This window comes from Populus alba, chromosome 14 (assembly GCF_005239225.2).
Source record: "Populus alba chromosome 14, ASM523922v2, whole genome shotgun sequence".
Taxonomy (NCBI): domain Eukaryota; kingdom Viridiplantae; phylum Streptophyta; class Magnoliopsida; order Malpighiales; family Salicaceae; genus Populus; species Populus alba.
Genome location: NC_133297.1, coordinates 3,205,567 through 3,222,706, shown reverse-complemented (window position 1 = coordinate 3,222,706; position 17,140 = coordinate 3,205,567). Strand labels below are relative to the sequence as shown.

The 17,140-nt window shown below is 37.7% G+C and overlaps 1 protein-coding gene across 1 annotated transcript; it reads right to left on the bottom strand.

Moving 5' to 3' along the window:
- Positions 1-293: 293 nt before the first annotated feature.
- On the bottom strand, positions 294-2,851 carry LOC118034167 (strychnine-10-hydroxylase). The gene is made up of 2 exons (XM_035039382.2): positions 1,787-2,851; positions 294-1,104 (listed from the first exon to the last, which is right to left on the bottom strand). The coding sequence occupies exons 1-2, from the start codon at positions 2,738-2,740 to the stop codon at positions 475-477; spliced, it is 1,584 nt and encodes a 527-aa protein (XP_034895273.1). The 5' UTR covers positions 2,741-2,851; the 3' UTR covers positions 294-474.
- Between the last annotated feature and the right edge of the window lie 14,289 nt (positions 2,852-17,140).

The window sequence follows — 17,140 nt, the reverse complement described above, 5'->3', positions numbered from 1 at the left end:
ATTTTCTTTGTGTTTTAGATAAAAAATGGATTGAAAAACAGATTTTTGAGTTTAAAAAAACTTAATTATGAAACGACAAAGCTTCTTTAATTTTTTTTAGGGACTTTAGCTGCCTAAGTGATATATTATATGATATTTTATTTATAAGATGGAAATTTGAATTCAGAGTTCAGTATTTTACGACTGTCAATTAAGCTACGTGGAGTTTTTTCTTTTTTCTTCTAGGGCTGTCAATTATATTTGGTGTGTACGAGTGATGAAATGATATGGGAGAGAGCAGATACAAGGACGAATGGATGAGTAGTAATGATTTTTATTTATATAGAGAGGTTACATTATAATTAATAAGGATAGTGGGCAGTTATTGATAATTAAAGGAAATAACAAAATGGATGCAAATACATAGTGAAACTGATTATTATGATGGCCACGTAGTCAAGCAAAGGCAAATGCATCAGACGGGGTTCTCCATATTTATTGCAGATCATACAAGCCAGGAGAAAGACGAGGAGTGAGAAGGGCTTGTAGAGGTGTGGCTTTGACGTTGGTTATTCCACCGGTTTCGGTCATATCAATCGGTGCATCATCCACAGTCTCTATGTTGAACCCATGCAGCAAAGTAGCAAGTGCAAGGTTCAAGACTTGAAGGGCAAACGAGATTCCAGGGCACATTCTTCTTCCGCTTCCAAATGGAATAAACTCAAAATGTTGGCCTAGAAAATCACAATCCTTATGAGTAGTCAGAAACCTTTCTGGTTGAAACTCATCGGGGTCCGACCACACTTGTGGATCTCGGTGAATCTTTGAGAGATTTGTGGATAGGCGCGTGCCAGCAGGAATATGGTAGCCACCTACGGTACATTCCTCCATGGATTCATGGGGTCCAGACAGTGGTGCAGCGGGATATAAGCGTAAGGTTTCCTTGAAGATAGCTTGTAAGTAGACCAAGTTTTTCATGTCAGACTCCTTCACTTGCCTTTCTCTACCAACATGGATGTCCAGTTCATCTTGTGCTTTCTTTAAGACATCACGATTGTTTAGTAGTAAAGAAAGAGTCCAAGTCAATGTAACTGATGTAGTGTCTGATGCTGTTAGAATAAGAGTCTGTGAAATATTCAAGAAAATAATTATTTGCAAATTAATTTAATTGTTCAAAGTAATGTCCAAGTTCAATTAACTAATTAAAAGTTTTAATGATTACCAATGTATGTAACTCAATTTTGGATTTGTGTAAACAAAGCTAAACTTTAAAAAAAAAAAAAAAAAAAAACAAACAAACAAGAAGAAGCCTAAATTCATCAAACATGCATCATAACAAAAACAATAACTACTTTCAATCGGACAGGAGATTCTAAAAGTTCGTTTCCATAGGGTATTGGTTGGCTATAACCAGTCAAAATTGAGAAGACGCTCAGATTAGAACTAGAAATGGTTGTTTTAATAATTTTTTTTAATTAATTTTGAAATTTAATTATTTTTTCTATTTAGTTTTGAATTTTTATTTCTAGATCAGTACTGCTTATCACTGGATAAAAATTATGCGCCAGCAAGCCCGCAAGTTTTAACGTCTACAATAGGTGTTGAGAAAGCTTGTGGCCTTTAGTTACCATGGCAACCTACGTATATCTTTAGCAAGTTTATCTTTAGCTGAGGATGGCACTCCAGTTTATTTTAACATGGCATCATCATCATCAAAACAAGGTATGAGCTAATGTTTCTTCATACAATCATTATTCATTTTTTTAATATTAAATTTATACAATAAGTTTGTAGAAAAATAGCATACCAGACATGTAGCCTTATTGATGGTATCAGCACTGCGATTAGAAAGCTCTTTAGCATCATCCAAAGCGGACAGCATCAAATCCATGAAATCTTCTTCTCCCTTTGCTGTCCCAGAAGCTTTCTTCTGCTTGTGCTCTTCTAACCATTTTGCAACCGTATGGTCTAGGCTTTTTGCTGTCCTTTTCATTGCCTTCTCAGCTCCTCCCAAATCCAACCATCTTAAAAATGGAAGTGCGTCAGACGCTACAAACATTCCTGACAATTCTAAAAATGCGCTCAGTGAATCCCTCCATTCATCGCTCGGCTTTTCCTCTCCAGGGCTTGCATAGTCCACATATCGCTTGCTGACAATTATCTTCAATATAACGTTTAAAGTTATGTCATTAAACCATCTCTTCATATCCACCAAAAGCTTTTGTGAATTACTTTTGTTCCCGATCCATTGCTGGTATAACGCTCCTACAGCATCCCTTACCTCATCCTCTCGAACACTTTTGAACATCTCCAGTCGATGATTAGAGAGAACCTCAAGAGTGACTATCTTGCGTATCTGGCGCCAATATGTCCCGTAGGGGCTAAATCCAAGCATGCTGTAATTGAAGCCCAAGATGTCCGTTGCAAGAGCTTTAGGTCGAGTAGCGAAAGCTTTGTCATTTGTTGTTAGACACTGCTTCGCCATCTCCCAATTACTCACTATCAAAGTTCGATGGACTCCAAGCTTCACGGTGAATATCGGACCATACTTGTCAGCCAAGTTTCCCAACGTTATATGGGGCGGTTGTGAGCCTGCTAGTAGATGGAGATGCCCAATAAGGGGCCATGCACCGGCAGCTTCCGGCGGTGCGCTCTTCTTGTTCTCCTTTCCTGGAATCCGAAACAAATAGTAGATCGAGGGCGTAATAAAGGCAAACAGAATAAGTATAGCAGTTGCTGAGAACTGAAAGGGGAAATCCATGATTTGGTTTGAGCTATGTAGAGATCGATCAAATATTCAAAATTATATGTAGTACTAATTATGATATTGTGGAGGTGTATAAAATTTTCGATTCGATATGTGATAATCGGGTACCGCGTCAGTGATAAAATACTTATCATCTTCTTTGTCTTTAAATAGAGCGTAGATATCGATAACGTGACATCATCTAAGGATTTCGAGAAGAGGTTCCGAATTAAAAATTACTGACCTAAATTGAAAAAATTAACCTCAATAAAAAATAAATAGAGCTAAACTAGAAAAATCAAGGAAAATCAAATCAAATTAGAATCGATTAGTTTGAATCGATTTTTATTCTAAAATAATCAAATTAAAATTAGTCAGTTTGAACAGGTTTTGGTTTTTTTAAAAAATAATTTTATTATTTTTTTTTATAAAAATCGAACCAAATCGAAAATGATCACCCCTGATAAGTAGGTAGTATATAGGATTATGAAAATAATTGTTTTTAAAAATTATTTTTGTTTAGAAATATATTTTAAAAAAAAATTTCGCAGATATTTTAATATATTTCTTTTTCTTTAAAATTCTCCTTTGCCAAAAGACACCAGATCAAAATTCAATTGGTAGGTAAGGGTGAAAGAATTGGTAAGAGATGGCAGCTGATTTCTTCGTTTAAATATATATTTTGTGCAGAAATCTCCTAAAACGAAATCCTTAATTTTCTACTCATGATCGTGATACCACTTGAAAGTCTTCATATCCATTTAATCGAGGCGGCTACTTTTTCCATATAAAAAAGATATTTAACCTCCAAATGTTGAGGACTGAGCTACAAAGTTGAGAATAATGGAATGTGTTGGATTGTGCCTTAGCCAACCTTCCTATTTATATAGAGGCAATAGAACACTGCAGTAACTATAATGATTACAACATCCTATATTAGAATCATATTCTGATAGATACATGAGTAATTGTAATGATTACAACATCCTATATTAGAATCCTATTCTATAATATGCCCCCTCAAGCTGAGGGTGGGGGATCAACTCGAAGCTTGAATCGAAAAGCAGTAAAGGATGCAACAGGAAGCGGTTTAGTGAAGACATCGGCAAGTTGATCCCAAGAGGAAACAAAACGAATTTGAATTTCCTTCTTGGCAACATGGTCACGAACAAAGTGATAATCCACTTCAGCATGCTTAGTACGAGCATGGAAGATAGGATTTGCTGAGAGATAGGTAGCACCAAGATTATCACACCAAATGGTAGGGGCAGAGACTGAGGGAACCTGCAAATCTGTTAACAAGTATTGAAGCCAAATGACTTCAGCCAATCTGTTAACACTGCAAATCAGCAAGGGCTTTATACTCAGCCTCAGTAGAGGAGCGAGCAATAGTGCGTTGCTTGCCTGGTTTCCAAGAAATCGGCGTCTGACCAAAAAAGACAAGATAGCCGCCCGTAGACTTGCGATCATCAATACTACCAGCCCAATCTGCATCTGTAAAACCATGTAGAGCAAAAGAGGAGCCTCGAGTGATATGGAAACCATAAGATGTCGTACCTTTAAGATAGCGTAAAATACGTTTGACAGCGGCCCAATGAGAAACTGTAGGAGCATGCATAAACTGACAGACTGTTAACAACAAAGCATATATCTGGACGGGTGAAGGTAAGATATTGAAGAGCACCCACGATTTGACGAAATCGTGTAGGATCAGAGAATGAATGATCCGATAATAAAATGAGTTTTGAAGGGGAGACTAGAGTATCAACTGGTTTGCAGGAAGTCATATTAGCTCAAGTGAGGATGTCAAGAATATATTTATGTTGACGCAGCATTAAACCCATACTGGTAGACTGAACTTCAATACCCAGAAAGTAGTGAACAACACCTAAGTCACGAAGCTTGAACTCAGAGCTGAGTAACTGTATAAGGTGGTGGAGCATAGCAGAGTTGCTACCCGTGAGCAGAATATCATCAACATACACCAGGAGATAAAATATATTAGTACCATCATATAAGATAAACGGGGAGGTGTCAACCTTGGAAGCTCAGAAACCGATGGAAAGCAAAAAATCACTTAGACGAGTGTACCATGCTCTCGGTGCCTGTTTCAAACCATACAATGATTTGTGCAATCTGCACATATGAGATGGAAGAGAAGAATCAACGAAACCTGGAGGTTGTTTCATATAGACCTCTTCAATAAGAACACCATTGAGGAAGGCATTATGAATATCAAGCTGATGAATCTTCCAATTTCACGAAACCACGATAGAGAAAACCAATCAGACAGTGGCCTGCTTAATAACTGGACTGAAGGTTTCAGAATAATCAATACCTTCCTGCTGGGTAAAACCTCTAGCAACAAGGTGCGCTTTATAGCGCTCAATACTACCATCAACATGATGTTTGATCCGATATACCCATCTACTACCAACAACGTTCATCGAAGGATGAAATGGAACCAAAGACCAAGTGCGATTTTCGCGTAAAGCGGATATCTCATCACACATAGCATTATGCCAAACTGCACACCGGTCAGCATCAGAGAATGCAAAAGGCTCAGAAGAGGGAGAATACAGTACTCATGTGGAGGTAGAAGTAGTGGCAGCGGAAGCAACCAGATTAGCTGTCTTCCGCTGCCGCGGTCTAAGAGCCATAGGATGTCTGTTGTGTACTGGTGGAGACGCAGGGGAAGACGGTTGTAGCGAGGAGACCTGTGGCAGCTGATAAGAAGACAAATCAACCATAAGTTGCAGACCATCGGGAGAGGATGATAAAGAAGGAGCCTCAAGCACAGGATTGTCAGCAGAGGAGGGGCTAGAGGTAGAGACTGAAGATGCAGGAGTGCTGGCCAGGTAGGGCGAAGCAGAGGAGGGACTAGAAAGTGCCCCAAGACCATGAGGAGAGGAGACCAATTGACGATCTGAACCTGCATCATTAGGGTTAGATAAACAAGCATGAGATGATGGCCAAGGGATGGGTGGAGGCTGTGGTCGGGTGGGTGTTTGGAGTGGAAAAGCGGAGTGTTGTGGGTTGTTTGGGTGGCTAGTGAAAGTGGGCAGCCATGGGTGATTTAGCAAATTTGGGAGGGTGACAGTAGCGGGTGGGGTGGGGGTTGTGGTGGAGACCTTTGCAATCTGTTCAGAATTATCAAATGGAAACACTTGTTCATGGAAGCGAACATGATGGGAAATATAAATACGGTGAGATGCAATGTCAAGACATTGATAATCAAGATGCAAGGAACTATATCCAAAATCACACATGGAGAGGAACGAAAATCCAATTTATGATTATTATATGGACACAGAAAAGGAAAACAAGACACCCAAAGGTACACAAAAAATGATAATCAGGAGACCGTTGAAATAAACAATCAAACAGAGAGCGATGGGCAAGAATAGGAGTAGGCATGCGATTTATAAGATAAACAGAGGTTTCAAAAGCATAATTCTAGAATCGAAAAGGTGTTTTACATTGCCCTAAAAGAGTAAGACCTGTTTCCACAATATGCCTATGATGACGCTCTACTATTCCATTTTGTTCATGAGTGTGGGGATAAATCAGATGATGATGAATACCAATGGTCTGAAAAAATATGGATAGTTTTTGATATTCACCGCCCCAATCAGTTTGAACAGATTTTATTTTTAATGAAAATTGACGTTCGAAAAGAGTCTGAAATTGATGAAAAATAGAGTAAACATCAGACTTGGCAACAAGAGGATAATACCATACATATTTAGTATAAGCATCAACAAAGATAACAAAATAACGATAACCATCTGAAGAAAAAAGAGGAGCAGGGCCCCATACATCACTAAACATTAATTCAAGTGGAGCAGAAGTTTTGTGACCCGTAGGTCCTAAAGACAAACGTGATGATTTTCCTAAAGGACAACTTTGAAATTGAAAATTAAGACGTTTGTTGTTACAAATGATCTTATTTTTCGAGACTAACAATTGAAAGATACGTGAAGTAGGATGACCTAGTCGACGATGCCATAAATCGGCAGAGGCAAAAGTGAAGGGAGACCAATAGGCTTGAGGAACTGACGTGACGGAAGACTTGGTCAGGGCATAAAGACCATCTTTACTCTGACCTGAGAGAAGGACTTCGTGGATGTTGAAAACCTTGACATAAAACACACGAGGGTGAAATTCAAAATAAACATTATTATCAAGACAAAATTTCTGAACAGAGAGCAGAGGTTTTGTGATTGCAGGAACATGAAGAACATTAGATAAGGTGAAAGAACAATGTGGTGTATATATTTTTGTATGACCAAGATGAGATATAGGAAGGCCCTTACCATCACCAACATGCAAATTATCATTACCAAGATACGGTTCTAAAGCAGTCAAGGTGGCAAGATCAGGTGTGACGTGTTGATTGGCACCGGTATCTGGAAACCAATCAACAGAACCGGTTGAGGAGAGATTGCGCTGCACCAGGTTGGCAATAGGTTGTTGGCCATAACCTCGCTGCTGGAATTGAGGGCAATGGCGAGCTGTATGACTGAAATTCTGACACAGTTAGCAGCGTGGATTCTGCCCCCTATTGCGCTGCCAAGAGCCCTGCCTATTGTCACTGAAGAAGGAGTTTTGGAAGCTGCGGTGATCAGGTCTAGAGCCAGCAAATCGATTGCCTCTGTTGTTGGACTGGTTGGGATGCCAGCCACCGTTGAAGCGGCCCCTGCTGCTGCTAGAATTGCCAAAAGTCTGGCGCTGCGCAACAAGAGCAGAAGATGGAATGCTGGGTGTGGGCAGCAGAGGAGCATGTATGGCAGCAGAAGATTTGTGAAGAAATTCATGTATGAGGAGATGGCTGTGAAGATCTGCATATGATAAAGGTTAAGCCTTGGTAATAAGACTGGTAACTAAGTCCTTAAAGTCTCCCTGAAGACCACGAAACACATATAAATTGAAATCTTCAAGCGAAACTGGCCGACCAGCAGCGGCCAATTCATCAAATAAGGCCTTCGCTTTTTGCATAAATTGAGTTACTGATTCATCACCCTGTCGAAGATCCTGAAGAGAGCCGTGAAGTTGCATAATACGAGAGTTAGAGGTGGAAGCTAGAGCTCGCTCAAGAGTGCCCCAAGCTGAATAAGAACTTTGACAGCCAACAACAAGATGCAAAACTTCCATAGATAGGGAGGAAAGAAGAGCACTTAGAATGAGTTGGTCCTGTTGTTTCCAGGTTTGAAAAAGTGGATTTACCTGAAGAGAGATACCATCATGGGCAAGAACATGTGTTGATGGACTGTGTTGGAGCCATCAACAAAACCAAAAACTTCTTGGCCTAGGAGATAAGGCAGCATTTGCATGCACCAATATAAATAATTGGTGTTTGTTAATTTGAGGGAGATGACTTGATGAGTGTGAGAAAGGGAGATAATACTTGCGGCAGTAGAGGCAGCAGACGTGGGCTGCAAGAGGAGGCGTTCACCAGTCATGGCAGAGAAGAATGCAGGCAGTGACGCAATAGAGGAAAGCAGGGGAGGCGCTGCAAGAGAAGAGGTATGTGGCGGTTGTTTCATTGAAGAAGGGAGGCTGGGAGGCTATGAGAAAAGTAGGTTTAATTTATTTTAGGGTTTTGTGGCTCTGATACCAAGTTGAGAATAATGGAATGTGTTGGATTGTGCCTTAGCCAACCTTCCTATTTATATAAAGGCAGTAGAACACTGTAGTAACCGTAATGATTACAACATCCTATATTAGAATCCTATTCTGATAGATACATGAGTAACTGTAATGATTACAACATCCTATATTAGAATCCTATTCTATAATATACAATGAAAAGGTTTTTACAAGAAACTTGTCTGTGGAGTTGTGTATTGGAAAGTAATCCTGCGATTGATGAAGACTAATCTCACTTCATTGTCTTAATTCCTTGTGCCCGTAATTAATATATATATATATATATATATATATATATATATATATATATATATATATATATATATATATATATATATATATAATGATCATCCCCGAACCAAAAACTGATCTACATAATATATATAATTATAAAAATAATTATTTTTTAAAATTATTTTTGTTTAGAAATATATTAAAATTATTTTTTTTCACACAAAATTTAATATATTTCTTTTTCTTTAAAATTCTCCTGTTCCAAAAGACACCAGGTCAAAATTCAATTGGTAGGTAAGGGTGAAAGAATTGGTAAGAGATGGCGGCTGATTTCTTCGTTTAAATATATATTTTGTGCAGAAATCTCCAAAAAAGAAATCCTTAATTTTCTACTCATGTTCGTAATACCACTTGAAAGTCTTCATATCCATTTAATCCTTAATTGTCTTAATTCCTTGTGCCCGTAATTAATATATATATATATATATATATATATATATATATATATATATATATTAATGATCATCCCCTAATCGAACAAAAATGATCTACATAATATATATAATTATAAAAAATAATTATTTTTAAAAATTATTTTTGTTTAGAAATATATTAAAATTATTTTTTTCACACAAAATTTAATATATTTCTTTTTCTTTAAAATTCTCCTGTTCCAAAAGACACCAGGTCAAAATTCAATTGGTAGGTAAGGGTGAAAGAATTGGTAAGAGATGGCGGCTGATTTCTTCGTTTAAAATATATATTTTGTGCAGAAATCTCCAAAAAAGAAATCCTTAATTTTTCTACTCATGTTCGTAATACCACTTGAAAGTCTTCATATCCATTTAATCGAGGCGGCTGCTTTTTCCATATAAAAAAGATATTTAACCTACGACTGTTGAGGACTGAGGTACAATGAAAAGGTTTTTACAATAAACTTGTCCGTGGAGTTGTGTATTGGAAAGTAATTCCGCGATTGATGAAGACTAATCTCACTTCTTGTCTTTAATTCCTTGTGCCCGTAATATATATATATATATATATATATGATCATCCCCCAATCTAACTGAAAATGATCACGATAGGTAATATATAAAATTATAAAAATAATTGTTTTTAAAAAATTATTTTTGTTTAGAAATATATTAAAATTATTTTTTTTTCACAGATATTTTAATATATTTCTTTTTCTTTAAAATTCTCCTTTGTCGAAAGACACCAGATCAAAATTCAATTTGTAGGTAAGGGTGAAAGAATTGGCAAGAGATGGCGGCTGATTTCTTCGTTTAAATATATATTTTGAGCAGAAATCTTCTAAGAAGAAATCCTTAATTTTCTCCTCATGATCGTTGTTGTAATCCATTTTTGGGTCCCCATACAAAAATAAAAATATAATAATAACAAAAAAAAAAATAATAAATAAATATATAGCTGGAAGAAATTAGAAAAAATAATAGGAGGCTGTGGCGCTCAAAAAATGATCAGAAAAAATTGATTAAGGAGGTTAAAAATACAAAGATTGAAATTTTGACAGTATATTCTTGAATGATGAGAGCCCTATTGGAAAAGAAAATTGAAATTTGAGGAGAAAAGTCCAAAATTGGATGTTTATGGACTTAATTGGATTTTATTGAAGGTTTCATTGAATTTATAGAGGGTTTGATTGCAAGAAAAATGGATTTTTAAGTCAATTTGGGCTTTAATTGGAAGAAATTAAAGTTCTAGGATCAAATTATAATTTTTAAGAGTTGAATTGGTCAAATCAGGGGCTTAATTGCAAAAATATTGAAGTTTAATGGTCAATCAGGGACTTAATTGAGGAAATCCGAAACCAAAGATCAAATTGGAAAAGGCACATAAATATAGGGGCTGTAATTAACAAAATCAGGGGCTAAATTGAAGAAATTGGAAGTTTATTGATCAATTGAGGGTCAAATTGCATAAATCAAAGACCAAGGACCAAAGTGGAAAAGGCGGCCAACTATAAAGGCAGCGATTGAAGTTGTGAAGGATGCAATTGAAATGAACAACAGATAATTGAGGGCTAATTTGAAAATTGACGCGTTTTGGCACCTTGTTTTATTTAAATGAAACGACCCGTTTTTGTTCAAAATGACACCATTTCATGTTAAAAAAAAAGAGACCAGAACGATGTCGTTTTGAACAACACTGTTCCTTTTCCTTCTTCCCCTGGACATGCAGCAGGGGAAGAAAGAAAAGTTTTGTTTTGCTACCTCTCTCTCTCCCCGCGTGCTCTGCCAAATGCCCAAAGCCTGATGCCCCCTTATAATGAGTGTTGTTACCCAATTTTTTACCTATTTTGATAAATTTTTAGAAAATAAAAAATAGCAAAAAAAATAAAGAAAAACCCAAAAAATGTATTTTTGATGTATGTGCATCGTTTTTAGCATTTTCAACGCCATCTCAAAAGAATTTAAATTTTTAAAGGAATTTTGGAACGCGTTCAACTTTTAACGCGTAAATTTTATGATAATTGATTTTTCTTGTTGAGTTGACGGTGATATTGCTCGCTTTCGAAAACACAAAAAAAAAGAGAAAATCAAAATTTACAAAAAAAGAAGAAAAGAAAAGTTGGGGGACTATTTTGAAAACCTAACAACAATGGTCCTATAAATACTAAGCTACAGTGAGAAGTGATGGGGGGGGGGGGAATTTTTAGACGGGAGAAAAAAAAATTACACGGGGAGAAAAAGAAAGAAAACCTAAAAAAACCTAAATCACCCCTATCTCCCACCAGGCAACCGCCGCCCCCCTCGGGGCCTCTGATTTTTCAACTTTCAAGACAGCCCTCGGCCAAAGAGAAACCAGAAACCGGTCACCCAGCTCTTCCCTCTCCCTGCACAAAAGAAAACTAAAGCTTTCCCCTTCCCTTGGCTTTGGGGAAAACAAAACCGGAGAGAATCCCACGAAGATATCCCCTTCTCCTCAGCCAGAGAACCAAGCCACAATTGTCGTTCCCCTCATTTTTCTCCTTCTCACAGACCAGCAGCCCTACCATTTTAGATCCCCTTTTTCCTCGTTGAGCCGCCGCTCTCCCTCTCCAAGCAGGCGACCACCACCTCCCCAGCTCTGGATTTCGGTCTCCCACCCTCACGAGAGCTGCCCTCTTGGGTTTCCCTCCATCTGCCTTTCTCCCTTCGGCCCTTCCACCGACAGTAACAAAGGTGTCTCCGCCTCAACACTGGTGGAAACCTCTGTTTGCCTCACTGCCGACCAAAGGAGGGGTCGACGATCTACCCGACCCAGCGAGTGTCCGGCCGTGTGAGTCGCCGGTGAGTCACTCCCCACTCAGTAGCAGACCTGCATCATCAGAAGAAGGAAAGAACAACAAACCAAGAAAGACCCGAAAGAAGCTGATCTGAAGAAGGAGAAGAAAAAAACGGATCGGCGAAAAAGTAAAGAAATTTAAAAACAACTGCTTGCATTTTTCTTCTTGCAGGTGATGGTGGGTGTCATCTCCGGTAGGGAAAGGAAGAGGGGAGGAGGCTGTTACAGACCCCCTGTTTCCCCGGTTTGTTTTCACAGCGGCGCGTGAACCCACGCGCCACCACTTCTCAAATGTCCAGAAACCTTCTAGCCACTGTTCCCATGCCCAGAAGACGTTCCCAGCAATTCCTAGAGTTTAGGGGCTATTATGTAAATTTTGTTTTTTTGGAATGTGTTATGTAATTTTGGGAACTGTTGGGGTGTTGTTTGGGTAATTTGAATTTTTGATATTTCTTTTTACATGTAAAAAGATAGTGTATGAGAAAAATCATAATAAAAAAAGGGGATGTGTGTGTGTGTTTTGTATTTTTTTATTTATGTTATTGAATTATCAAAATCAAAAAAGACAAAAAAAGAACTAAGTGTTTAATTTGAATATGGTTAAATATTTCAAGGATAAATAAAATCAAGTTGTATTTTCCACGAAAATGTACGAACAAGTTTCTATATATATTTGGGAATTTAATAACTGATTTATCCAAGCCTTAGAATTTAATCAATATTTTAAATTTTCAAATCACATCAAAACACAAAGCAGCTTACCTTAGGTAGGGTGCGTTAGGGGTGCTAATACCTTTCCTAACCACAATCAGTCCCTTACTCGCGATCTCTGACAAGATTAGTACATCAGGTTTCCTAGTAGCCCTCAATGAATTACTAGGTGGCGACTCTCAAGAACCAATTCAAAGCAAACGCAACATACGAGAAAAATCGTCATCCGATGCCGCGCACTCGATTTTTTAGGGTGTGACAGAATGGCGACTCCACTGGGGACGGTACTGTTTCTGACATTATTGGACTAAGCTTTGTGTATTTGATGTGTTTAAGTTTTTTTCATTTTTATCTCTTTGTTAATATTTATTTTCATGCATTTTATAGAATTGTCTCATGCATCACCTGTATTTATTTTTGAGAGCAAACACATTAAACTTTAAGTTAGGTGGGGGACTAGCAGCTCACCTTACGACTTGAGTCAAGGTTGAAGTTTGTGTAAACCCTAACTCTTTGTTGAGTGCTTAGACTGGTAATAGTTGGCACACGTGCTGACCATTACCTACTGGGCCCCTATATTGCCTTTACGAGGGTGATCACTGGGACAACAAGAGATCTTTTTTTAGAGACCAAGTAGTAAACCTACCATTTTTTCTCAAGTAAAAAGATTAGAACCTGACTTTAGGATGTATGCTCCGTAAATATTTGTTTTGCATCTGAGCAAACCCTTCTTGAAGTATCTTGAATTCAGGACTTACGGGGGATATAATGGTCATCACTCAAGAAATTTCTATTGTAGAGTTTGAGCAAGAATAAAAATTCTTGTCTCATCATACAAGAGTTACAACCATATGTCACCCCTCGAAGGGCAAGTTCATCATTTAGATTACATGTCATGCATTTATCATGCATGTACCGGGATGAAAAATAGGTTCCCCCATCCGAGGTCTACCACACTGGACTAGAGAAGACGGATAATAAAAAAGGGGGTCAGAGTGAGGCTCATTGTTAAAAGAATGTGGAGTTCATCAAAGGTGAAGTGGCTAGATGCACTTCTGCCTGAGCAAGCGGTGAGCTTTAAGAAATAAAAAGGGAATGTCTGCACAGTCTTCTGTGGGAACACTGCGTGTCCACGTCCCACTAAAGCTGCACCTCTCTTTTACAGTCATGAACGACAACAATGCCTTCAGTCATCAACTTATGACAACCTGGTGCATTGGTCTTCTTTGAAATCATCCCTACTGTAAGCTCAATTCCAATTCAGCAACACGGGATTTTGTGAAGATCACCGAAAGCATTGAACAAGTAATGGATAGGGAAAAGATTGAAGGTTCTGCCATGAATTCCAGAACTGTAAAATAGTTGAATCAGGAGATGACTCTCAATTGAGAAACCTCAATTATTTTTGCCCAGTCCAGTCTTGTTATAGCATCAACTGCTCAAGTGTCTCTGCTAAGATTGACATCCTTCTGCCACCCAAGTTGGCCTACCAACATCTGTCAAATTCCATACTTGTTGCCCCAACTTCGATAAATTGCATCCAACCACCGTGGTATAATTCAGGCGAGATGTGTTGTCATGGTGGGGTCCTTGGCCATTTTAGTTGAACAAATGCAAGAGTTTCAAGAATCGAGCCAAGTTTGCGAAAGATGATGTCATCAATAATTTTCAGAATGACAAGTGATTGGAATTGCTTAGCAAAACATAGATATTGCCAGAGAAGCTGATCCAAGGAGTTAAACTGTCAATCATCTTTGTGATGGATTTTGGCTATTTTGCATTTTTGTTTTGGGGTCACTTCTCATCTTTGAACGAAACATGTCTCTCCTTTGTCTTCCTGTTGTTTTGAAATCAAGAGATATTTTTTTTCAAAGGTTATTTTGACAAAATATTTTGATCAAACTCCAACATGCAAAATTAAAGCTAATCAATCCTAAAAAATGAAAAGTGTTTTGATTGTAGAAATGACTCGATGCTTGAAAATGACATGAGGTGACCAAACAATTTTGAACTCATACCTCCTGAAACTGAACCACCCATTATATAGCTATGTTTTAACAGTATGCATAATGACATGTAGTGGATTCGGTAGCTATGGACTCGTGAATTATTGACTCTTACAAGTCCAAATCATTACATTGGATGAGGTCAAAATTTATCAGTTTTAACTGACCTTGCTTGAAATGAGAAAAGGCCATCTTTGTTATCCTTTCACGTTTCTTGAAATATTATCCCTTGCAATCCCATTTTGAGCCTGGTGAAATATTTTCTTTCAAAAAGAAACCCTGACTAGGATCACACCCCACACTGGGGGCAAATGAGAAATATTTTGGAGACACTGATAAAATCAATGGATCAAAGAAAAGCTTAGAACAAAAGTCCAATGTTTGAGAAAGGGCTAGAAGAAGAAAAGCCATAGACCAAGGGCCATCCAAGAAAAACTTTGAGGAAGGCTATGCAAACAAAAAAATGTACAGAAAATGTCTATCAATTCTAAGAGGGGCAAAAAGATGTTTCAATTGAAGAAAGACACAACAAATGCCAAAAGCCAACACCAAAAAAAAGAATGGAGCTTTATGTCTTTTGGTGTGTTTATGATAAAGCCTTTAGTGTCTTCAAAAAGATTAGATTGATTATTCATCAAAGAAAAAGTTGGATTTGCATTATGACCTATGTTAAGAGAATTCTGATCTCAAAAATTAACAAGGTTGTATGTCACTTTCTCTACAATGACAGCAAGAGAAAGAGAGTTGATGAATAGTTGATGTTGATCCTAGGTCTGTGAAACCCTCAAACACCTTTTGAGCCTGTGAAACTCCTTTCTTTCATAGCCATGAACCATAGCCTGCATTACGTGCTTCAAAAAGCCCTTTTTGATCAAGTAAGCAATCTGAACCGATAAATGGTGATCTCAAAACTTGAAGAGTTTTTCCATAAGAGTCATGGCTTCATGAATTAAGCTACTGGTCATTATGTATGCTGATAAAATTGTTGCTAAAAAGGAAAACAATTTTTCTTGATGAATCCTCAAGTTTTTACTTGAGCCTTTTGTTTTTCTTGAAATTCACAGAAGGTCACCTCATCGCAGACCATCAAAAGATATACCCAAGATCAAAGATTAAAACTGACACAAAAAACCATGAAAAAAGTCATTTTAATATTACAAAGGGTCGTTTCTGTTTTAAAAATACAAGACAATCAAATGACTGCATTAAATAGTGTGTTGGGTCTTTGACCAAAGAAGTTTGAATTTCAAAAGAAAAAATACTTTCAAAAACAAACATCTCCCTGATTTCATTTCAACAATTAGACTTGAATAGACGTGATCGTTGAAATATGAGATTTGATTCCAGAATAAGAAAGATTTTCAAACAAGAATATCAATTGAGTTTGCAAAATCCTTGACAAAAATGACATCAACATTTCTTGAGACTCCTTGAAAAGTTGACCACCTGGGGGCAATACAGTGGACCCTTAGAAGAAAAACAAACAACATTCAGATCAGCTAGGGGCAATGAAAGAATCAGATGATGAGTCGTCAAAGTCCATCAAAGTTATGTTTGGCATCTGACAATGACAAAGAAAAAACTTCTTGAGTATAGACAGATGAACGATGTTCAGATCGATTGGGGGCAATTTTGTTCAAAGACAATCTGTGATTTACTGAACTTCAGCAGCAATTGATGAGCAACGCTGCACTTGAAGGGCATTTTATTATCTCCATCTGGGGTTACCCTATAAAACATGGCTATGACTTTTGATCGATGTTATCACATAGTTGCATGTGAACGAATGCTGGAAGGATGCACCCACCAAGACTGACTGTGGGACCATTTGTTTTGAAGCTCAAATGCACACTTCACCGCATGAATATGGGTAATAACATGAACATCATTGATGATGCCAATACATCTCTTTTCATGATCTGATTAGATGGGTGAGAAGAACTTTTTGAGGAAAACAATTCAGCTTACAACGATGAGCCTTTTCCTGCAAAGTATGAGATGCATGTCAGAATGACGTGGCAGTTCCATGAAGGCTGGTGACCATATATACTTGAATGGTGTTTCAACCGAAGGCAAGTTCATGACTGATTAACAATCTTGATAGGTGTTGGCATGTTGCACACAATCAATCAGAGGATAATTCTCAGAAGAATTCAGGAGAGAAAATCCTTCATGATGAATCAAGCAACACCACACTTGGGGGGCATTGTCAAGTTTGATAAACAGCAAGAGCAATAATCGTCGTGGACAACCTAGGATGGGCACTGCATTTACAGCTGAGTAATGGTTAGCACATGAATGAGCCAATGCATCGAAAGAACAAAGAAGGCTTTGGAATGCAAACAAAGGCACCCTGTGACAATGGAGCATCAAAGAGATGGGGACCTATATTTCAAATCAGGTAAGGATGCATGCATATCATCTAACCTCAAAAAACATTTGCACAGATTTTTGATTTGTTACAGGAAAATCCTCAATGAAGTCCAGCAAAGCATATATCTGGACGGGTGAAGGTAAGATATTGAAA

Bases quoted from the DNA above. Each gene is read 5' to 3' on its own strand.
- LOC118034167 (XM_035039382.2), bottom strand. From the start codon at position 2,740: ATGGATTTCCCCTTTCAGTTCTCAGCAACTGCTATACTTATTCTGTTT. The intron at 1,105-1,786 runs GTATGCTATTTT...AATATTTCACAG, and splicing joins TCAATAAGGCTACATGTCTG to ACTCTTATTCTAACAGCATC.